A 25151-nucleotide genomic window follows, 5' to 3' on the forward strand; every position below is an offset into this window, starting at 1 on the left:
TTGGAGGCAAAAACTGTAAAAAGCAAAGTGTGAATACATATTCAAATAACTGAACTGCATATAAGACTTTGGGAGCAATCGTCTTACTTAATTGGGTAGGTTTCATCTTTCCTTCTTTGCCTCTCGTGATCAGGAAGCGACTCCCAGCCAAAGGAAAGGCTCCAGTCAAAGTTTCCACGGTTGTGATTGCTTCCATAAGGAGAGGGTTTGTTGAATTCAAATGTGTTCAGATCTATGGATGCAATATCCGGACTCACCACGGCAGTGTAATTCTCAGCTATCCTGGCCAACAAAGGTTCTAACCAACCATAGAAACACTCACCTGGAAGGGAACACAATTCTAATTAACCCAAAGAAAACACTGAGGGTTTTCTCTTTTGTGGTTTGAAGATGATTTAGAGAAACAAGAATAACAGCCATTCGTGTTTTGAACATTTACATAGGGGAGATTTCTTAAAGGTTTCTGGCGATAAGATGAGGGTTGGATGAAAAAGGTAAGGCACAATTCAGCATAGTTAGGAAAGTTTATCTACAGAGGATGATTTTTTTTTTTAACGTTAGAGAGGAAATAAAATGATACTGGTGTATTTAAATTTCAGATGATGTGTTTTCCTCTAAAATGTGCCTTGGATCAAAGGTAAGTTTTTGCTGATCCATGCCACCTAGCCCCAAAAGTGTTCTGATTTATATAAACTTGTCTCCCTCAGTAAGGTATAGTAACAAAATCTTCATTTCTCTGAGTCTTAGGAGAAAATAAGCCAACGAGTCAGAATATTCTGATGTCAGCAGTTGGAGAAGGACCAGCCCTAATGGAAAGTGGGGGCAAAGGAATGCCATACAAAGTCTGGGTCCTGGCTGGGGGCCAGGCTCACTTAATACACAGAGTTCAGGAGACTCAGTCCTACCCAGGTCTCCCCATCAGGCAGAGTTTGGCAGTTATTAGGAGGACCACTTGGCATCAAGGAGGATCATCAGATACATTTGCCTCAGAGGAAGAATGCCCAGTGTGACATAATTGGAATTTTGGACCAGGAGAGGAAATATTGGAGAATGAACCATTTCTTTTTCAAAATGCTTCCCTTGGATTACCTATAGACCTCTCTTCATTTGAGGGCCAGGTATTAAGGGAGTACTGGATATGAAAACTCTGAAGAGACTCAAACAAATCCAAAAGTCCTCCTAGAAAAATTAGCATAGGACCAAAACCATTTGCTGGGTCAAACATAATCTAAGGGCTAGTCAGTTCAATTCAAAACAAAACAGTCATACAAAGTATAATCCACTAAATCTAAAGCTGAAGGACTAAGGGACATTTTGATGATCCCTAACATGCCCATTAAAATTTACTCTAAAAATACTTTCTAAATACTTTAAAATCATTGACACTAGAGAACAAAACCACTAAAAATAAAGGGCAAAAAAAAAAAAAAAAGACAGTAGCAACAAAAACAAAAATTGATACTATTCGTAGAAAAGATACCAGAAAAAGCTGGAAGGGGACACCTCTAACTTAGCACAAGAGGAGTGTGCAAATCTTTGAAAAAAGAGTGGAAATATAGAAATTGAAAGTATCAGTACCAGGACAAAGTTTAAAGATAAAATTGCTTACACTTAAAACTTTCATTCATTTTAAACTATAAGAATCAATAATAATAAGGAAAAACATTGGGGGGGGGGGGTGGACACAATGAGTATCTGAAAAAAATCCCAAGCAAGGATAACTCGCTGGGAAAGCTGGTCGCTGAAGGGAAGATACTGAAGTTAAGGAGCCTAACTCCATGTAAGTGAAAGGAGGCTCCTACCCAGAGCTATAACCTGCTTAGGCTGTCATTGCTATAAGCATCAGCTGAAAATGATGTTAAAGAAAATACAATTAGTTATTTAAAGAAAAGCCTTCTTCACTTTTTAAGTTAGAGGGAAGCAGAGGGGAAAATGTTACAACTACGTCTATACATATATACTTACAGTGAGCATCTAAAAATGTGAGGGTTTCAGCTGTTGCAACTGTTGCTCCTAGCAACCTGGCAGTGATCAGACCTTTTCTCTCTCTTTGTCTAACTATTTTTACTATAGAAAATTGTTTTATATATTCCTCTAGTTTATCATGTAAGTATTCTGTAAGAAAAAAAAATATCAGGATTAACTCTTCCTAGGTTTATTTTCATATATGAACACATGAAAGCAAATGAAGAAACCACAGGGCAATATCTCCACATTGGTCATCTTAACAGTTGCACACATCCTTCCATTAAGACGAAATTGTATCTTTAACTCTTCAAAGAAAAACAATAGCTATATATGCAAATCTTAACTTCTGAACAACTATAACACATACTGTGGTAACACTGACTTATCCTGTACATGCAATATCAATAAATATATTTTGTGGGGAGGGGAGAGACTTCAAATGGAGTAGACCCAGGAGTTAAGAAGGCACATTTAGGGGTCTGAGAAAACTAGCTAAGGGAGTGAAGGAAACTGAATTTGGCCAAAAAGATATTTGACACATTTTAAAATTGGAATTTAAGTCTGGAAATTTAAAGAAAAATGCCAAGTATCAAAAGGATTCTCTGATACTTAGGCAGTGATCACAATAATTTAAAACAAAAATGATGAGGAAAATGGCAAATAGGAAAGCCCAAGGCTACAGCAGTTTAGGAATATTTTTACAAAGAGTCAGCATAAAATTTTTGAAAGCTTTGGAGTCTGCTGACACAGAATTTTTTCCAATAAAAATATGAAAGAAGAAAGGAGCATGTAGGTTAGGAATGGAGCTAAAAACAGGCTAAATCTTATTAATGGGTATATAATTTAAGATATTCAACATTCCAATTTGGATGAGACATGATAAGCAAGAATTAAAACAGTAGGTAAAAGAAAACACATTAATCATGTCAGTCAAGTGTTGTTCGTATTTTGAAACAACTTCTTAAGTCTGCTTTTTTCACCAATAAATTCTTGATTCTTTGTTGAGTATACAATGTGTTTCTTCAGGTGGCCTTCTTGGGCCCATAGCACAGCCTCAAAAAGATCTGGGAATGCTGAGAACATCAGTAAATGTCCTAGGGTAGATGTTTGCTTCTGCCTGATTCCAGAAGCAAACATAGATGACTTTATCTATGATTATATATATATTTTTTCAGTTCTCCAGTGGTACAGATAAAAGAGTTGCTTATTCAAAGTTTAAACATTCATAAAGGAAGTGAGAGTTCAGGAACAACTTCTGTGGACAATAAATCTAAGCATTGTTGCCTCAAAATAATAGGCTAACTTTTTCATACCTTCTAAGAACCTCAGAATTAATTCTCTGAAAGACAAGCAGGATTGTAACTTCTCTTAAAATATAAATCATGGATATTTCTGCCTTAATCATAGATTTATAAAATAGAAACTTGTATAAAAACATTTCAAAGGCTTTAATGGGGATTGAATCTTTTTTAATGGAGTCACTATAGATTCCTTCAATAAACTGTCCCACTGCTTGAGTCGTTAAAGAATTTTTTATTGACCCACAACTTCCAAACTTCCTATAAATTTTTATCTGCCCCTTAAATTCAAGCCCCATCCATACCTGTATTTTTGCAAGGTTAAGAGCACAAAGCTGTGAAATCAGACCTCCTGGGTTTATTTATTTATAGCACCATTACTTTTAGCTGAGTGACTTTTGGTAAGTTATTTTATTTTACTTGGACCTCAGTTTATCTATAAGATGGGGATAATAGCATTTACCCTTACAAGGGATTGCTGAGAGTATAAAAATGAAAGATTGCTGGGGCGCCTGGGTGGCGCAGTCGGTTAAGCGTCCGACTTCAGCCAGGTCACGATCTCGCGGTCCGTGAGTTCGAGCCCCGCGTCAGGCTCTGGGCTGATGGCTCGGAGCCTGGAGCCTGTTTCCGATTCTGTGTCTCCCTCTCTCTCTGCCCCTCCCCCGTTCATGCTCTGTCTCTCTCTCTGTCCCAAAAATAAATAAAAAAAAGTTGAAAAAAAAAAAAAAATGAAAGATTGCTGTGCATTTAAGACAAGGCTTACCACATGGCCCATGCTCTGAAAATGTTGACTGTCTTGTTTTGCTGTCACTAGGACTTAACTATCTCTTTGTCACTTGATTATCCACATATTATGCTGCTCTTTCCTAAACCAATTGAAACCAGGGACTATAGTTTCTACATCACAAGCTCCTTTACAACAACTAGGAACACATTTTCTATAGCGGGTACTCATTAAATCTTTGATTCAATAAGACAAATTAATTACATTAGGATGCAAAAAGATTCCCCACCAAGAAAACTGTTGCAAGTTCATTGCCAATGCTATAAAGAATTAAAATATTCAGACCCTTTGACCAAGCAGTCTAACTTACCCAAAGATACAATTCAAAAGAAAGGATATTCATTACAGTGTGATATATACTAACAGGGTGGGGTGAGTGAAGGTGAGTGGTAAAATAAGTAAAATGCATCTAGTCCATCATGGTCATTAAAAATAAAGTTTTGAAGGTAAAAGAAATGGGCTAATAATAATACTATATGAAAATGTCAGATTTCAAAATTGAATTTCTGACATGGATGTAACTAGGTAAACATTCTATGTTTATTTAGACAGCAATCAAGAGAGAAAAAGCAAAATTAAAATTAAATAGGAAGATTATGATTGGATATCACTTTTCTTTCTGATTTCCTTTAATTCTATTAATTTTGTTTGAGCAATAATAGAAGTTACCTTCAACTGAAGGCTTATTACAAGTAGCCTTACTGTGACCCTAATTTCTCACTGCTTGAAAAATCAAACAAAAACCATCTGAGAAGAAAGCTCAAAAAACCAAAGAGGGATTTTTTTTTCTTTTCTTTTTACAATATAACATATGAGAGACATGCAGAATTTAATCAAATGTCACTTAAAACTATGGATGCAGGGGCGCCTGGGTGATTCACTCAGTTAAGCGTCCCACTCTTGATCTCAGCTCAGTTCATGATCTCATGGTTCATGAGATTGAGCCCTGCATCGGGCTCTGTGCTGCCAGTGCAGAGCCTGCATGGGATTCTCTTTCTCTCTCGTTTTCTGTCTGCCCCTCTCTTGCTTGTGTTCTCTCTCTCTCTCTCTCTCTCTCTCTCTCAAAACAAATACATAAACATGGGGGGAAAAACACACCTCTATGGACTACAGACCAAGAATTTAAAAAAAAAAAAAATCATAACATTTCAAGCAGTAAATAAATCAGTTGGTTACAATTAAGTGGTGTTATAACCTGGGTAAGAGGAGTGGAGATTCAAATCTCTGATCCAGTACTGTGTACCCATATGCAGGGAACTTGAATTATAAAACTTCCCCATTTAGTGAATACATTTCACATCCATGTCAAACATCTCTGGAGATAAGCAAACTTATTCCACCTAGATGATACTTAACTTGAAAACAATCTCAATTCACTCATGATATTTTATTTTGAAGTTAAAGAAATGTTTAGGATTGTATGTAGAATATTAAATAAGCCAGGTTAGTAATTCTATGCTTTATTCACTTATTATCATTTCTTAAGTCTGGATACATCTTGTTATTGATGATATGTCACTTAATAAGCAGTATTTTTTTCTTTTTTCATGGCACATAAAGTAATGGTTTATCTTAAAACAGATGTTGCTTTCGGATAGATGAAAGAGTATCACTATCCCCATTTTACAGATGAGGAAACAGCTAGTTAGTATTGGAGTGAGAATTTGACCTTAAAGAATCAGGCTCTGAACTCAACTAATTCAGGAATAAATTTTGTGATCATTGAAATAATCTATATCTGTTTGGTTTTTAAAATACTCATAATGTTTGAAAACTTAGCAAATTAGGGCATTTGTCTGATTAGCCTTGCAATTCCAATTTAAAATGTACAATTTAGTAACTGACCGTTGATTTGTAATTTTAAGTAGAAATTCATTAAAGAATTCAGCTAACTTTGTAAACAATATTGAAATACTTAGCAGCCAAAATAAAACAGGATGTAGTGACTCTTTAATGATTTTTAACTACTCATTTATATTATTAATTAATGTATTATTTATATTAACTCACCTAATCTTCAAAACAATCCTAGGAGTTATGTATCATTTATGTATTTCCTCAATTCTAAGCTGCACCATTAGATACTTATTATAATCAATGGCATCTTAGTGTAATTGGTTGTGAGGGTTTTTTATTCTAGCGGTATGTAAACTAATGATGAAAAGATAAAAATTTAAAAAATAAACTAATTATGTGCAATAAATTCAATGAAATATGGCATTTTCCCCATTTTACAGATAAAGAAACTGAGGCATAAAAAGGTTAAGTAATTTGTCCAAGTTACACAGCAGGATAGGACCAGAACTGGGATTCAAACCAAGGCAGCCTGACTCAAGGCTCAAGTTTGTGTTCTTAACCACTATGCCTTACAATAAAAGTCTCACATTGAGGACCACAAAGTTAGAAGTCATGGTACTTCAAACATTTCTGAACTTTAAAATATTTAAATATAGATACCTTTGAATTCTACTCTCATCCATCATACCCATCATCCAAGGTATTATATTCAAGAGGGGGGGGGGGGGGCGTTGCATACAGAGAGTACAATACAATCAAATAGACTTTGGACAACATCACATGGATTTACTTGGAAAACAACCTAATTTGCATGTGCTTTCTTACCATCTACACTAGCATCATCCACCAAAATGATTTCCTTCAGCAGTATGGCAGGGGAAGAATAAAGCACACTGTGGACAGTTCTAAGCAGCGTGGACCAGGCTTCATTATGAAAAACTATTATGACACTGGTGGTAGGCAGGGGAGGACAGCGCTTAAATTTTTGTTCAATACATCTAGAAGAAGTCAAAGAAGTAGAACAATTATGAATTTTATTACTTTATTTCAGAGCTATGCCATTACTAAAATTATGATTTAACCATTATCACCACAGAAACAATAGCAGACAATTTTTTTCTATGTAAGTTGATCTTAATGCTATGCAAATGCAAATCAAAACAAAATTTTTTACACAGAGATCATGTCCACTGATACAGATTCCAGGTCAAGGATTAAAACGTGTTATTGTAAGTTTTCTCAACAATATAATTTCAAATACAAATAGCATTTTAAATAGAAAATATAACCTACAAACGAGATAACCTATAACAATGGCAAACACTTGTAATCGCTCAAATAAAAACCAATTTTTCTCCCCCCCCCTTGTAGAAATCCATTTTTCTTATTACCTCCAATTTTTTTTAACAGTGCAACTTCAGGGGCACCTGGGTGGCTCAGTCAGTTAAGTGTCCAACTCTTGCTTTCAGCTCATGATCTCGTGGTTTGTGGGATCAAGCTCCGCATTAGGCTCCATGCTGACAGCATGGAACCAGCTTGGGATTCTCTCTCTCCCACTCTCTCTGCCACTCTCTGTGCATGTGTGCACGCACACACTGTAGCTCTCAAAAATAAATAAACTTTAAACAGTGCAACTTTATTAAATGAATATTCATCTTCGTAGAGATTCTTACTTTCCTAAGTATGTAATATTTTTCAAGTTTTTAAATCAATTTACTTAATCTCTACTTGAACCAAAAGAGAAAAAAATGGCTTACTATAAAATCTATTTTTTTTATGATGCTCACAATTCAGCAAGACTTACTAAGTTGCTACCATATACCAACAATGTTGTGTTAAAGATTTTGCTCCAGTAACCTGATCTAGAGTTTAATTAAATAAGACCTAGCATTTTAAAATACTAAACTTAAAAATTTTACATAAAATCCTAAATCCCTGTTAAAAGTCATGTGATCTTTTTGCCATATGAAACATTGATAGGCACAAGGAGATAGACCCTAAGTCGTTTTTGGCTGATTAATGGTACTAACCATTAGCTAAACACATTAGTTACAAATTGATCTTGAATTTATTTTTATAATAATATCTTCCTCAATGAAAATAATCTTCATAAGAAGCTGTTGGGTATGAGTGGATCTGTACAGTACCCAGCCTTTGAGACTGAAGCTGACCACAGTCTCTCACCTACTGAGTTGAGGTGAGGATCCAAAGATATAACAGAGTAGAGGGTTTCAAAACACTGTAAAATCAGAGTAACCCTGAGACATAAAATATGTGTGGTCTATGGTAAAAATAAATAATCTTTAAGTTCACTTAAAAATCATAAATGGTTATACAATTTTAGACAGCAGAATATAAAATCCTCCCACTCAAAAGGCACTATAAATACAGCGTGTGAACAATCAAACAGTGCTGTTCAAACCCAAAGATAGGAAGTAAATCATTCACTTATGGAGATAAGAAACTAACACACTTCAAATGCTCTGTGAGGGAAACAGAGCCCCCAGTATGACCCTAGAGGCCTGGGAAAGCCACCCAAAGAAAGATACCCTGTATGTTCTCATTATTCACTTTTATAGCCATACCTCAGTTTGAATGTTTCAGATACTATTCTGAGAGGCTGTCTTTAGGGTGGAATATTAGTAGGGATAAACAAGGAATTAAGTTGAGGATAAAGTATTAATAGAGTGTGTCAACACTGTTGAGTAAGAAAAGGAAGCAAAGGTTATGAGCGAAAGTGATTTTGCTCTCTTTGTGCCTTCATGATTTCAAATATACATGCATAGTCAGAAGCAAATAATGACATTCATCCTCACTGACAGATGAAAGCAAATGATATATTTTAAAGTGAATTTTGGATAAACTGCCAATTAGAAGTAAGGTCCAAACACAAACTACCTATTCACAATTAGTCTTGACTTACAATTACACAGAAATGTATGACTAAATATAAGCTTGTATTTTTAAGACATAAAGGTTTGCAAACCAACATAAATTAAAAGTAAAAATTATTTAAAAACTCCATGCTGTTTTTCTTAAAAAAAAAAAAAAAAACCACCAAAAACCTTATGATTTATTGTCTTAGAAGCATTTGTATGGGGTGTTGGGATTAAAAAAAAAAAAAAAAAACCAAAAAACCTTGCATACATTTACTTGTCATGTGACTAATATTAATAATTACAAAAAGGTTTCGAAATTTTAAATTCAAAAATTCACAAAAATTCACATTAATGAAATGTGATCACTTTATTCTTACAAAGCTTTCCTTAGTTCAAGCTAGGATTTCTTTGCTTAACTGATAACTGTTAACATCAAGTAAAGGTGTCATGTTATAGCATTAATGCAAGTGATACAATTTCACAGTATGATTTCATAAACCTCATTTATTCTGAAACAATAAAAAAAATTAAACTTAGGCTTTAGATATTGTTTTACATGTCACTTAAAGTAGTGAAATTAAATAACTTGCCAAACTGACTGCTTATACTCAAACCATTTGTAAAATTTGGCATATAGATATGTACTTAAATTATCAATCACATGACCATCTGACTTTGAGAGACATTGAATCTATATTTTCAATGAGCATGGAAATGACCAGCAATTCTTCAGAAAATGTGTTCCTTGCTGATATAAGTTAAATTTAAAGTAAGAAAGTGTTAAATCTTCACCAATTCTTCACAGTTCTAGGTATCCAATTCTTATCCAAAAAAGGTTCTTTACTTTAAGTACCTCGTTGTTTTTCACTTACAATGATTTCATTATTGAATATTATTGTAGTTCCTCAATGCTATATTGGGGGAAAAAAATACTTGTCTTGAGCTGACATTGACTGTCATGTCAAAGAATAAAAATTATGCTTCTTGATTTGTGATGTGGATTGCTTTTCAGTCAAGACCTCTCCCCAAATCAGTCAAATGCAATACTGCATTTTAACTATTAACATAAGAAAAGAACTATTCTGTGCCTTGTTATAAAGGTAGAATATTTTATAGACATTCATTTGTTTCTTCACATATTCACTTAAAAATGTTTAGCACCTTAATCTTGAATCACACAGATTACAATAGAGAGACAGAAATCTAATCTACCCAACTTCAATATTAAGGGACTCTTAGTTAGAGCAAGTATTCATGATCATACATCTAGAAAAATAGGAGTGAAGCCATCGACTTAAGTCTATCAAAGTTCTTTTCTTCAGATGCATTTCCAAATGTAATTCTATTATAACCAGGAAGCAAAATATGTAGGCATTGCTTGCTTACGGTTTATCTCATACTTTCAACAAATCAACAAATGGTTTGAAAACTGCTGGAATTTATTTTAGTTATTTGAATTCAAATAGAACACTTGAACACCACCTCAAAGATAACAATGGACAGAGCATAGTTGGAACTGGAGGGAAACCAGAATAAAAATACTGTGTACTTGAGATACCATGTAAACAAAGGGACATAAAAGGCAATGTTGGCCTCTTAGAAGCTAAAGAGAGACAATTCTATACATATGATAACTTATTCAACAAAACTCTAGAGAAAAAAAAATCATAATTGAATTAGCAATTTAACAATATTGTTCTTTAAAAGAAAGATTACAAAAGGTTACAAGGCATTCTGAAATACAATTACAGTACTGAAAGTAGCCACAAAGTCTGTGACTTAGTTCATAGAAAATTCTTATCTAACAGCTCCAAAATCTCGGCACTTTTTAAACATTTTTATTCTACAGCAACACACAGAGGAACAGAAACAGCTCCTCTGCCTCCCACATCTCCCATAAAATTGCCCAATATGCCCTTCTTAATAAATTAGAAAACTAAAGCATCTAAGAATTAAGAATTTCCTTGTGGTTCTACAGAAATCAGATCTAAAATCTAGTCTCCTAATTTGTAAGGTAACAACCTTCTACATCTGCAATGCCTCACCAAGCATAGATATGGAAAGCCTCAATAATAATAAGCAAACATAATTAAATTAAACAGCAATTGCTGATATTTTGCCTCAAAGAGTTACTACAGAACAAGCAAATTCCTTAGCTAATGCCCCTCCCCTGCAAACTCTAATGTTAAACAGTAAACAATGAATATTGTTTAACATACTCAGGAGGTCGAGTGTCTGGTCCAAGATCTCGATGTAGAGAAATCCTGTCACTTGCAAAAGCATTAAAACAGTGTTTTGCTTCTCCACGTTCTTTTTCCTTCTGCTCTTCAATACTTAAATTGGTTGTCTTGAATGCTTTACCAGAAGCACCAGGTGCATTAGAATCCTGAGGTGGGCGGTCAAGAACAGGTTTCAATTCTGCTGCTGTATAATATCCTTGCAAACAGGGTCTCTCACCAGCATCAATGTTTTGCCTGACCGGTGCTCCTATTTGCATTTTTGGCATTGCATCTTTAATATTGTTTACAGCTTCTATCATTAAATCAAACATCTTGTTTTTGTTTTTTATGTTTCTTTCCATCCGTGATTCCTCTTTGGAATATTGAACACTTACTTCTCTTTGCATTAAAATCAAAAATATTATAAAGAAAAAAATTACTGCCCCAAGTTTCCAGAACCTTTTATGATAATGTCTTTTAAGATGTAATTTTACTAGTCGTTTTAGGTGAGCCATTCTGACATTAAAAGCTTCCCACTTGACAAATAACAGTTATAGTTTCCTCTGTTACTTATATTTTTTATCATAGATTTGCTGGCAAGAAGGTTTCATTAAATGGTAATACCTATAAATGGAAATGATAAATGGCATTAGTAGCTAATCATTCCTATAGGCATGGTTCAATTGATTCATTCAACCAACAACATAAGCTACAAACAACTGTACTCTTATGGCTAAGAAAAATACAAAGATATCTTGCCCTCAAGAAATTTACACTTTTGGAAGAACACATTTGCTATAATTAGCTATAATCTATTGAGGATATATTAGAGATTTCTCTCCAATAAAAAATACCTTGTAAACCGTGGCTAATATTTATTATATGATATGCATACAATTATTTTTATAAACATATTTAGAGTTTCTTTAAAAAAAAAAAAAGGTACCTTAACTCAATGACCAAGGGGCCAAAGGACTTCATTGCATTGATTATAAAGAAAGGGGGAAATCCGTAAGAAAGTGTAGGTATACTGATAGGTACTGTTAGGCATACATCTAAAATAGTGGCTTTTATTTTATGGAGTTTGTCCTCAACTTATGCACCTCTATTCCAACTAAACCAGTTAAGATTATAAGTAGTTTTAACAAGTAAACTGGCACACTCTCAAATTTATTCACCTGATAATACTTGTGAATCCTGATAGAACCACTCTTCTTTCTACTGAAGAGTAGAAAATTAAGAGTGTCTAAGGTGTTATACCACAGCTATTTTCTATAGTTCACACAAATAATAAAATCTAATAACAAAAAGAAGATGGCACTAAGCTTTTTACTTGAAGTGACTCTAAAGAGGCAACAGTGTCTACCCTAAGAATAGACAACATGTTTACTAAACTCTAATATGGGCCACCAGAAGCAAAAGAAAGGAAAAGGAAAAAAGAGAACATCGATGACAGCCTGATTTTCTTCACGATGTTTTAAAAAATATAATATGAAGGGGTTTCAGTATATAATTACATAACATGCACCATTATACTCAGTCAAATTTGCAGGCACAAAGGGGAAGGAGAATGCCTGTTCTCCCTACATTCTAAACATATTTTAAGGAAAATTTAATTTATAGATGTGAAAACTAACTTTGACACCTTATTCAGTTTTTCTTCCAAAGATACCGCTAAATTTAAAATTAAAAAGCCAAGTTTTAAGATGGATTCTCTGGCCTTTAGTAAAAAATTTTAAGCTAAATAAACAGAAGAGGCAGAATTTGAATAGTTAGTTCTGTATACTACTTCTAATTGGAAAGATATGTATGTATGTATGGAATAGGCACTTTGGTTTCAAAAGATAATTCAATTATAATGTATACCGCCCAGAAAAATGAGATTCTAATACATCTGAGTTTTGGTTGCTTTCAGAGCCTCATGTAAGGATTAAAATGACCTCGTATACTTTTTACATTATTTGAAGACACAATGTAGTTTCAGAACCATACAATTCTTGCTGTGTATGTATGTAAGCTAGATTAGGCATTTGAGAAGGAATGTGCTGGTCCCCTTAGGATGTTTTAATACAACATAAAACAAGAAAGGGTCCAGGGAAAGCATACAGTAAAGGGAGATGACAAAACTAAATATTTCCATAGCAGTGATGGTTTTCCCAAGATACTATATGCCCAAAATCATATTAGAGGGTAGGCTGGGGAATGAGAAAGAAGAATGGAATTCTTCACCAATAGGGCAATAATCCTATCATTGTGTGTGTGCCTATCTGAAGAAGTCACTCAATTAGCAGGTTTTAGTTTAGGATGTCTCTAATGAGGGAGTCAAAGGAAGCTTATGAAGGACACAAATGATGTCTCCCTTACTCCTGGTTGTTTTTCTGGCACTCACGATGTCGGTGACACAGTGAGCACCCAATAAATTTTTTTACCAGGAAAAGGAAAGAAGGACCAAGATTTAATTTATCAGAAATAATAAAATAATAATTTACTTTTGTTAAATACTGATTAGGTCCCCGATACTTTAATATTACACAGGTTCTCATGTAGTCTTCCAATAATCTTGAGAAGTCATTCCCATTTTGCCCACAAACACTGAGCGTCAAATAGATTCAGTGGCTTGGCCAACATGATTCAGTTTAAGTGGAAAAGCAGTACTCTCCCAACTGTGTTCAAACTCAGGTCTGATCTAAAATATTAAGCTTTTTGGGGCGCCTGGGTGGCTCACTCGGTTGAGCGACCAACTTCGGCTCAGGTCATAATCTCACAGTTTGTGAGTTTGAGCCCCGCGTCGGGCTCTGTGGTGACAGCTCAGAGCCTGGAGCCTGCTTCTGATTCTGTGTCTCCCTCTCTCTCTGCCCTTCCCCCACTCATGCTCTGTCTCTGTCTCAGAAATAAATAAACATTAAAAAAAAATTTTTTTTAAATATTAAGTTTTTTACTCCTGAAACCAATATTGCACTGTATGTTAGCTAACTAAAATTTACGTTGAAAACAATACTAAGCTTTTAGTTGAAGTTATCTGAAATAAGATCTTCAAGGGTCAAGAAATGACACTCTAAATGTAAGGAGATAAGGGGAAACCCTAAGGAAAGAACTACAAATAGCTTCGTATCACATAAGGTTTTCTGGACAAATGAGTCAAATAAACACACACACACACACACACACACACACACACACACACACACACACACACACACACTGGAGCGCTGGGGTGGCTCAGTCAGTTGAGGGTCCAACTCAATTTTGGCTCAGGTCATGATTCCAGGATCCTGGAATCAAGCCCCATGTCATGCTCCTCACCGAGAGTGGAACCTGCTTGAGATTTTCTCTCTCTCTTTCTCTCTCTCTCTCTCCCTCCCTCTGCCCCTCTACCCCACTTGTGTGTGCTTTCTCTATATATAAAATGAAAATAAAAATAAAAAAATAAAAATAAATACCACACAACTGTTTTCAGAACGTGTTTTTGGAAATAAGGCTGAGGATGAGATTGTAGATTTTAACAATGGAGGATTAAGAGATTGAGACCTTTTAGTGGCAGAGTTTACTAGAGTAGGAACATGACGCTTTGCTCTTTTCAGATTATTTCAGAAGGGAATAGTCTTCTTTTATCAATTGCTGATCACTTGAAGATTCTGAAATGAATCTCCCAGGGATTTTTATATGACTTTTCTGTCCTTTGCTGCTAATGTGCAATATTAGGCTTCCATTAATGATAAATTACACTCAACATTAAGCATCTCTATTAGCGGACTTCAACTCTGGATACACTTAGCAGAAAGCTCTTTAAAAAGAGTGCTTTAGGCCTCCCCTCTAGAGAGTTTGATATAATTGTTTTAGGGCCAGGGCCCAGGTCCTGCTTTTGTTGTTATTTTAGGCTCTCCAGATAATTCTAAAGGGCGGCAAGGGTTAAGAATCACTGGTGTAGGTCACGAGACTTTAGGCAAATCAAAACTAGCACTTGATAGGGAAATGACTGCACCTAACCAAAAGCAACCACACTATTAATTTCTGATACTCCAAAGACAGGTTTTTCAAAATAGAATGCTGATATAAAATGAGCAAAAGTTATTTTGACATGGAGAGATAAGATGAAATCCAAAGCAAGAATGACCCAAAGTTTCCTGAAAAGGCTCAGAGGTTAATGCTGATATAAATGACACATTGGGGTTTTACTACAAATTATGGCGTTGTAAAATTACTTTTAAAATATGTTATTCCCATCACAAAGATGGAAAAACTCAGATTCTGCGCAATAAAACACATAATCCAAAAGCCACACAATAAATGAATGAGTTAAACAAAACCAGGATTCTTAACTCCTATTCCTGGAAATAACATCACGTTCCTAAGCCTCACTACTTACCAAATGTCAAGACCTATGTGAAAACAGCCAATGAAACAAAACAAATTTCTCTTAATTTCAACTTCCAATTAAACTCAGAAGTTTCAAAAATGAAAAAAAAAAAAAAAACCAGCACAGCAGCAAATTCAGGATATAAAAATGATTAGCAGGTAGAGGTCTTATTGTACTTTCTAAAACCTTTAAACACACCTATCTAAAATGTCATTTGCTAATTATTAAAGGTCAGATTCACAGGAGAGATTAACATCATGAAATAGTTTTTTTAAACTAGAAAAAAATTAATTTAAATTCAAAGATCTATTCAAAGATCTCTAAATTATTATAAATTTCTAAAATTAGAAAAAAGTTAATATTCAGAGGCCTTATCAATCTATATGCTAGAATATATGTAGACATTACAAAAAGGCATTAATAATAAATTAAAACATGCACAAAATAATGATACTTTAAAATGACTAGGGGCACCTGGGTGGCGCAGTCGGTTAAGCGTCCGACTTCAGCCAGGTCATGATCTCGCGGTCCGTGAGTTCGAGCCCCGCGTCAGGCTCTGGGCTAATGGCTCGGAGCCTGGAGCCTGTTTCCGATTCTGTGTCTCCCTCTCTCTCTGCCCCTCCCCCGTTCATGCTCTGTCTCTCTCTGTCCCAAAAATAAATAAAAAACGTTGAAAAAAAATTTTTTTTTAAATGACTAAAACAATATGCATGATTCTAACAGTCTGTGAGATTTGGTTAAAAACCAATGGGTTATTCTCCAGGGTAAAAACATGTTGCTATCTGAACAGAAAAGACTGAGCTATCACCAATCAAAATAACTACAGAGCTGTGGCTTTCAGTTATGTAGACTCTAGTTTCTCAAACTTTAATGTGACAATGAGTCACCTGAGGATGTCGTTTACATGCAGATTCAAACTGGAAAAGATCCATCTTTAGTCCAGTTGTCCCTTCCAGGTGGAAAAGGACACATTGCAAAGACATTAGTTAAGTTGTTAGTTTAATTTAAATATTCCAACTGAAGCAATCTTCTAAAGCAGTGAAAAGCAGAACATTTCATGACCGCATGTGAAAGTAACATTTAATAAAATAAGAGGATAGTAGTTCTTTCCATTTCTTGTTCCTATATTTGTGACAACAAACCTTTACAGCTCCAGGGATTTAAGGTCTGGTTCCAGGTGACTTTAACTGGCACAAAGCCTAATTGGTATATGAAACTTGCTTGCTACAGCATGAATTAAAGCATGTGATAAAAAATTAAGGGTAATCACAAAAAACAAAACATTACAAAATTATATATCCAAAATGTAGCATAGATTGTAGATTAAGAAGAGTACATTACTGTAAATTAATTCATATTTGATCTTTGCCACACATTACCTAGATCTCCTAATCGAATCAAAACAACAACAAAACTTGCTCTAATAATAAACCTTACGTGCTTGGGAAGAAACTTTATTAAGCACCTCTCATCTACTAGTTAGGGAATGGAGGGGTGGCAGGAAGTCATTTCTGCTTGTATTTATTGGTAAAACCAAATTTCATGGTGACTTACTATTATGGTTGGCTAGTTTCAGTTATGATTAAATCCATTTCCACACCCTTGCCTGAAATTCTTCTAAGCAGGAAGTGACCTGTGGATGTATGACAAGGGACAAACACTGATACAAAGCAAACTGCCCTGAGATGGCTACATGCTCCCTCACAGGAGGAAGCAGCAGACATATCCCAAATATCCCAGCTGAAAAACAAACTGGGGTTGCTCTGGCTGGCTGGAAAATGACACCAGTGAACAACTAACTGCATGTAACTGTCACAGAGTAAGATGACTTTCTGAACAAAAGTCATCTGCAGGTTATGTGACAAAAAGTCTAGTAACAGAGCTGAGCTCCAACAACTCAGAGGCACTGCTTTTATTTAATACTGAAAAGGGTGTGGTCACACATCCAACTTCTCAGCTAAACCTGGTCAGATAAGCATCTCTATTGACAATATTATCTTTGAAGGTGAAAGGTTATGAACAGGATCTTAATTTGTAGAGCAGCCAACTCTACACAATTTGGAGCATACAAGTAATTATGGAACTGCCCTACCCTTTGCAGGGGAGGGTAATATGGTGGTGAAGGCAAGCTCACATATTCTCTCTCCTGCTACTGTGATTGAATCTGCACCTGTGAAAGGTATATACTGATTGGTTATGGCATAATTTTGAGGAGTGAATTGAGTGGTCCCACAGATTACCCACTTAACTAGTACTTCTCCTGGGTAGAAGTACTACCTTTTAAAAGATCTGTCTATTTACTTTGTAAACACAGTTGATGGCTCTTGGATTAGTAAGGAGACAGAAACTACATAGTGATTTGAAAAAGGAAAGTATAATATATTATTCTGAGAGGACTGGAGTAACAGGGAATTGGTTAGTGAGAGTTAAAAAAAGTTCAAAATAATATAGGAATAGTAGATATAAGGGGCAATCACTACCTACAAGGCTGAGATGAGAGCCCAAGGAAGAACCTTCCCCTCACCAGCACATAGATCCAGAGATCTCTACAGAAAGAGCAGTGTTGGCTCCTTGACAGTGGAAAAGTTACAGAGGTATCTCACTAGTGAAGCTTGCCCAAAATCTGACCTGTGGAGTCCCAGAAGAAGCCATTCATAGGAAGATGTCAAACCCTGGAACTTGTTAGGTGCCGATGCTAACATCTGGCTGCTGATGGCACCTGGAGTTAAGAAGCTGTGCTCTGCAGGAATGTAGTGCACTTTCATGTATAGCCTGGGCCAATATGGTGCAGGTTGGTGCCTAGGATAAAATTTGGGTAGTTGGTGCCTTGGAAACCCAGTTTTGTGGGGTCCCCAATATGCACATGTATAAGGCTAAACAAAGAGTGTATGGAGCAGTGACCTGGGCTGGGGAACAGGTCCATGATGTCTATGACTCCAGGGTACAACCCTGCTGTCCAAGTCAAGCTCTGGAGAAAGTGCAGGGGGCAGAGGTGTGCCAACTCTAGAGAAAGCTGTGCCATGCAGTTACCTAACACTAGAGAAAACTATGTGGAGGCCTAGAAGTAGAGAAAAAGGTATATGCTCAGTAAGAGCCTAGCCAGAAAGTCACCCTGAAACCAGGAAGGAAAAGTATCTTCTACTTTCGGTATCCTTCCAGTGCCCTCTACTGACAAGGCTTAATTAACATCATGCCAGCCAGCAAAGGAGAAATATTTACAGATTTACAGCGCCCCCCCACCCCGCCCCGCTCCATTATTACAGAGCAGGAGAAGAGAATGAATTTACAGCTGAGAGACAATAAGCAGCATAGTCTACCCTTTTGACTGCTCAGTTTCCATATGCACACTTTCTCACACATTTGAACTCCGGTGGAAAAACAAAACAAGCACCTAGCAAGATGCAAGCATCCTCATTACAAGTGAAGAGGAACCCTGGAATGAGACACAGAATGCCAACAGCCATTGTCTCCAGGGACAATGGGAATTACTTTTCAAATTCTGACACAGTCCCAACGTAATATTCAGTTACCTAAAGACTAAATTGTAAACTTAGTATCTAACAAATTCTATGCAATATTTTGTTAAAAAAAAAAAAAAGAAAGAAAGAAAATGGGAAGGAGAGAAGAAAATATTGCCTCCAAAACACAAAAAACAAAAACCAAAAAACAAAAGGCCTATTAAGTACAGTGACAACTGAATGCCCAGAAATGTTACCGAGGCACCCCTAAATTTTTGTGAGTCTGATTACTCGCTGGTTCTCATATGCTTCACTAAGATACCTAAAGTAATTGCTACTTTCTGCTCATCAAATACAATCAGCATAATATTATCAACATAGTAAACCAATGTGATATCTTGTGGGATGTTGGGATAATTAAGATTTCTAGGACAGGAGAACTGACCTGGCCCTGAGACAAGACTGTGAAGATACAATGTTGGCCAAGCTAGATAAGAGTAAATTGCTTTGGGGTGCCTGGGTGGCTCAGTCCGTTGAGCGTCTGACTTCAGCTCAGGTCACGATCTCACGGTCCGTGAGTTCGAGCTCTGTGTCGGGCTCTGTGCTGACAGCTCAGAGCCTGGAGCCTGTTTCGGATTCTGTGTCTCCCTCTCTCTCTGACCCTCCCCAGTTCATGTTCTGTCTCTCTCTGTCTCAAAAATAACCGTTAAGAGAAAAAAAAAATTTAAAAAAAAAGAGTAAATTGCTTTTGGTGGTCCTTGTAAATTGGTACAGAGAAAAAGCAGTTAACCAAGTCGATAGCTACATACCAAATGCCAGAGGTAGTGTTGATTATATCAAGTAAAGACACCACATTCTGTTTCAGCAAGCACATTTGGAATCATCCAATGATTAAGTTTACAATAGTCCATTCATTCTTTAAGATCCATCCAACTTGGGCACAGGACAAATAAGTGAGTTCAATGAGATGTGATAGATAACTCAAGTCTTATTTCAAATCTTTGATGGTGGCACTGAGCTCAACAATTCCCTTCGATATAGTATTCTTTCTGATTTGCCATCTTAGAAGGAGGGCAAGTTTTAAGGTCTTCCACTTAGCTTCTCTTATCACAACGGTCCTCAACCCATGACACTTAGAGAACCAATATAAGGATTTTGCCAGTTATCCAGGATGTCTACTCCAATTATATATTAAGGAAATGGGGAAATAAGCACAGGGTAGATCTGCTGACCAGCTGGACCCTCCTGTGAGTCAGACTTTGGCTAAGACTCCACCTATTACCTAAATGCTATAACTCCACACGATGACTAGAGGGCCACAAGTGGTATTTTGGCTCCATAGGAATTGGTACAAAAGGTCTGAGTGTATTTTCTTTTTCCCAAAGCATAGCCTCTCTAATAAATGGCTATAGGTCCCTTTGGGGAAGGCTTTTGAGGAAAATTTGTGGTGTATGCTTGAAGCAATGGTGTAGCCTTCAAGACTGGCCTCAACTTCAATCAAAGGGCTCTGGGCCTGTAAATTGACTTGGGTTTGGAAACTGAGTGAGAAGTAATGATGCTCAACTGTGGCAACTAAAGCCAATGCTTTTTGCCACCAAGCCTAGAGTTTTTTCTGGTATATACAACAAGTGATACTGTAGTACTGCCCATCTATTTCATTCATCACATTTGCAAAACAATGCCTTCTGATTATATCTATGTCCCAGATTTCCATTATGGTAGATACCTACTTTGTCCTTGGTGGTTAAATGCTGCCACTTGTCTTCTGCTACTATGGAATCCCATCATCTCCATTGAAACCAAGGAGCCAATCTTAATGGCCTACAAAGGAGAGCAACCACAGATTTTTTTTTTTTTTCCACTAATGCAGGGACTTCCCTCATTAATGTTTTTCTCAATATCTTAGTAAAAGGGAGAGTGTACTGGGCCTTGACATGGAATATAACTGGAGGATGGGCACTCAGGTTGCAAACAATTAAGTCCAGTGAACATTCCTTTTATGAAAGAATCCCAAATCTCATGAGTAGTAGACAATTTCTACTCATTCTCCCTTTTGAGGGCCCAGAATTTAAGGGATAGGGGAATAGGGGAGCAAGTGAGCAATTGCTCAATTGCTATCACTTTGCATTCACCTTTCTACAAGCTTAGCTATAACTCACTGGGTACATACTCATCCTCTACCTCTCAGCTTCCATTCTTCTCTAGAAAAAGTGTCAGCAAACTTTCCATAAAGGGCCAAATAATAAATATGTTTTGCTTTGTGAGCCATATGGTCTCTATTGCAACTACTCTATTTTTGTGGTGCAAAACCAGTCATACACAATACACAAATGAATGGCTATAGCTAGTTCCAATAAAATTTTGTTTACAAAAACAGGTGGTGGATAGAATTTGGCCCAAGGTACTGTGCCAATCCCTAGAAATTCAAAATGGCTTCAATCTCAACATTTCTTTATTTCCCTGTGCTTACCTCTTCTCCATTAGCGTCCACATTCCCAGATGTAAAAAAACAAAACAGTTCTTCACAAATCCATAACATCATTTTAAAAAAGTAAGGCATATAAGCAATGTCTGCCTTTATGATTAGGCTATTTTTGCACCTATTTTGAAACATGCACTATCCCTCCACTTATCTAGTCACCATCTGAAATTCCTGCATTCCCCACTCCTCATGGTTAGAGTATGAAAAGATCTTATTAATACATGTTTCAGTTGGAAATAAACGAGTGTCAGACTAAACTTTTATTCTCCTTTGAAAAGCTAACTTCAAATAGGAAAATTTTCCTCATACATAGACAATTACCACACAGTGAGGTCTATGAGAATACTGAATGCCCAGCTCCATATAGGGAAGGAAGGGGTACCTAACTCTGTGGGGTTTGTATTTAGTTCTTCTGGCAAAGGGGAGAAGCCCTGAGGGGTATTAAGCAGGGTGATGACCTAATTACAACTGAAATTTAATTAAATTTAATTAAATTTAATTTAATTCTTGGGGCCCTGGGTGGCTCAATCAGTTAAGTCCAGCTTTAGCTCAGGTCATGATCTCACAGTTCGTGAGTTCAAGCCCCATATTGGGCTTTCTCCTGTCAGCACAGAGCCTGGATCCTCTGTCTCTATCTCTCTCTGCCCCTCTCTGACTGGCACTGCACACACACTCTTTCTCTCTCTCAAAAGTAAATAAACATTAGGGGTGCCTGGGTGGCTCAGTTGGTTGGGCACCTGACTTCGGCTCAGGTCATGATCTCACAGCTCGTGGGTTTGAGTCCCACGGTCAGGCTCTGTGTTGACAGCTCAGAGCCTAGAGCCTGCTTCAGATTCTGTGTCTCCCTCTCTCTCTGCTCCTCCCCTGCTTGTGCTCTGTCTCTATCTCTCTCAAAAATAAATATTTTTTTAAAAAGTAAACAAACATTAAAAAAATAAGATAAAATAAAATATAAAATAAAATAAAATAAAATAAAATAAAATAAAATAAAATAAAATAAAATGATTAATCTTGAAGCTGTTTTTAATATGGATTTGGTGGTGAGGGTGGTGAACCAGAGAGGAGACTGAAGGTGATTAGCAGACTATTAAAATTAATCCAGGTAAGAAATTGAGAAGGGGTGTGGAGGCTTGGGAAGAGATCCAGGAGGTAGAGTTGGCTAAATTCAGCAAATGAATCAATGTGGAGGCTGGAAAGGTTGTTAAATTGTGAATTGTGTAAGGATGGGTTCTTGACTTATTGAAAAAAGACCAGCTAATGAGTGCTCTCTGTTCTGGATTATCTGCAGTGGAAGAGCTGGAGTTAAAATAACAGGGCAAGGGGCTATGAATGCTAAAAGACTAATGACAGAGGGTAAAGGATATAAGAAGGAGACTGAGGTAATAAGAGCAACAAGTCTTAACCAGTTCAAAAAGATGGGTCATATCTGAAAGCTCAAATAAAACAACAAAAACAATAATTTGCATTAGAAGCCCTCTCTGTACTATGAATTGCCCCTCACAAGGGTCCACTCTGCCATGAGGTATTTACTACCAGGTATTCTTCTGCCCTTTACCCTATCCATCTGACTCAGAACTATCAAACTTGCATGGTCTCACACTACTCGCCTTCAACAAATTATCAATCAGGTATGAGGATAACTTCTAGAAATTTATCCCACAGATATGCTAATATGCAAGTAGAATGATAACCTGTAAGTCTGCACATTAAAGCATCATTTTAACATCAAGACACTAAAACAACTGATAACTCTACCAATAGGGAAATAAATTACAATAAATAAATTATGATACAGTCATATGATGGAATATTATGCCAGATTAAAAACAAAGAAGCTACTTTATATGCTGATATGAGGTTATCTCCACGATAAGTTAAGTGAAAAATGAGATTCATTTGCATTTTTATGTATGCAATTTATATATATAACATATACTTTATTATATATACATATACACACACACATAGGCACACACATGTATATATTATACATATATAATATATATATATGTAAAAGGAGCATTGTTTGCTCATAGGAAAACCAGGTATTAGAGGGCAACAGTTAAAAGAAGACTTATCATGTATACGTCCTTAGTTTTTTTAAATTTTGGACCATGTGGATAGAGTAACTACTAAAAAAATAAGCAGGGAAAAAATTGAGAGTAGAATAAAAATTTTCGGGCAGGTAACATCTCAAATTTATTAATTCCATTCATCATTTCTCAAGAAGCTACTGGGGGATGTGTTCCATCTACATGAGAAAGTAAACAACAAAATCATCATATCTAAAAAATATGGACTCCTTCAAAAATGTCAGTAAAGAAAACTCCCAAACAACTGCCATGAAACAGGCTTAGAACGCAATAGGCCAAATTGGAACAAGAGAACAGAGAGCTCCAGAAGAGACCAATAAATCTGATAGGTTTGATTATGTGGAGGAATCATACTGAGAAGATATTGGAATATATAGAAACAGAAATTAATACTCAAAAAACCAAGCTATTTTTTTTTTCTTAAATGAATTATTAACTCTATGGTTCAAAAATTTTTACTCAAAAAAATTTACTCAAATTTTGCTTGGCTCAGCAGTAAACAATATGTACATAATAATCATAAGTAAATACCAAAATGCAAACAAAAAAATGTGAGAATTATATTCAGAGATGGAGGGAGAGCAAGAGGCATGTGTGCGCAAGAGCTAAATATTTATCTACTTTAATGGGAAGTCAGTTGATAATGTCAAACATTGATAAATTAAGGAATAGTAGTATAAGCACATTATTGCAAAAGGCAAATAGGAAGCAACACCTAAAAGAGGTTAAAGCATTCCTAGACGCAGCAGCACTGGGGGAAATGAGAGTTGACTGGATTTTTGTTGCTATCGCTGCTGTAAGGCTTTTAATAATTCTTTTTAGTTTTATTTACATTTAAGTAGGATAGAAGCACAGGACTTGGAATCAGACAGCTTGGATTGGAATATTGGCTCCGACATTTTACTGCCTCGTAGACAGAGGCAAATTACTTACTCTATTTTCCTGTCTCTAAAATAGGGAGAAAAATACCATGCACCTCATTGAGTGGCTTTGAAGATTAAATGTTTAATTCATGAAATTGTTTAAAATATGCCTGGCACATAAGTGCTTAATAGTAAAATAGTAAAGAAGGGGTAATACTTATTAAGACAACAAATATTATCTTCTGTTACTTGATAAAAATGTAAAGGCATTAATAACTGAAATCTAATTTGAAATATATGAGCCACATATTAAAGTCTGCTCCCTTTGTCAGGAAACTTTAACTTTTTTAAAGTTAATACTCCCAGGTACTAAGTGGGAATTTGTTCCTTGAGGCTACAGTCTTCAATTTAAATCCATAGGCGGAAGCAGGAGGTCGGGGGGGGGGGGGGGGGGGGGGGGGGGGGGGGGGGGGCGAAGACTGGTGAAAAATTCTAGTTAGTCCTGGAAAAGGGGGAGCTCAAACTGGCATCTGAAGGATGAATTTTTAGCTAGATGGGCCAAAAGAGGAGGGAAGAGAGTTCCAGGCAGGGATGATGACACTTGCAAAGACCAGAGGCAGGAGGAGCGCATGGTCATAAAAAGGGCCAGTAGAGCTGCACCAGAGTAACATGACACAGGTGTGTGCAGTAAGCAGAATCTCAATCGTGCCAGGCCTTTAGGCTGAGTGGAGGAGTTCGTCTAATCCTAAGGCAACGAAGGGCTTTGAGCAGTTTTGAATGTTTTGAAAAGATCCCTCTGGGAACTAACCAGAAGGAATTCAGGTAATCAATAGGGAGGCCATTTGTAAAAATCCAGGCAAGAGATGTTGATAGTGACAAGAGTGGAGAAAAGTAGATGGATTCGAAAAATATTTATTTAAGAGGTAAAACTGACAGAATGACTTTTTTTTTTT

General features: G+C 36.2%; 1 protein-coding gene across 4 annotated transcripts in view; it reads right to left on the reverse strand.

Annotated features, from left to right (window-relative positions):
• GALNT3 (polypeptide N-acetylgalactosaminyltransferase 3) overlaps positions 1-25151 on the reverse strand; it is a 43806-nt gene that overhangs the window by 12766 nt on the left and 5889 nt on the right. For 2 of the 4 annotated variants that reach the window (XM_042949003.1, XM_042949004.1), the window contains exons 2-6: positions 20491-20581; positions 10946-11569; positions 6673-6845; positions 1966-2115; positions 88-322 (exon numbers count right to left, since the gene is read on the reverse strand). In XM_042949003.1, coding sequence (XP_042804937.1) covers positions 88-322; positions 1966-2115; positions 6673-6845; positions 10946-11460 — 1073 coding nt within the window. In that variant the 5' untranslated portion in view covers positions 11461-11569; positions 20491-20581. Of the gene's footprint in view, positions 1-87; positions 323-1965; positions 2116-6672; positions 6846-10945; positions 11570-16856; positions 16936-20490; positions 20582-25151 lie in introns of all 4 variants that reach the window. The other 2 variants (XM_042949005.1, XM_042949002.1) reach the window with 2 other exon arrangements.

Source organism: Panthera leo, chromosome C1 (assembly GCF_018350215.1).
Source record: "Panthera leo isolate Ple1 chromosome C1, P.leo_Ple1_pat1.1, whole genome shotgun sequence".
Lineage (NCBI taxonomy): Eukaryota > Metazoa > Chordata > Mammalia > Carnivora > Felidae > Panthera > Panthera leo.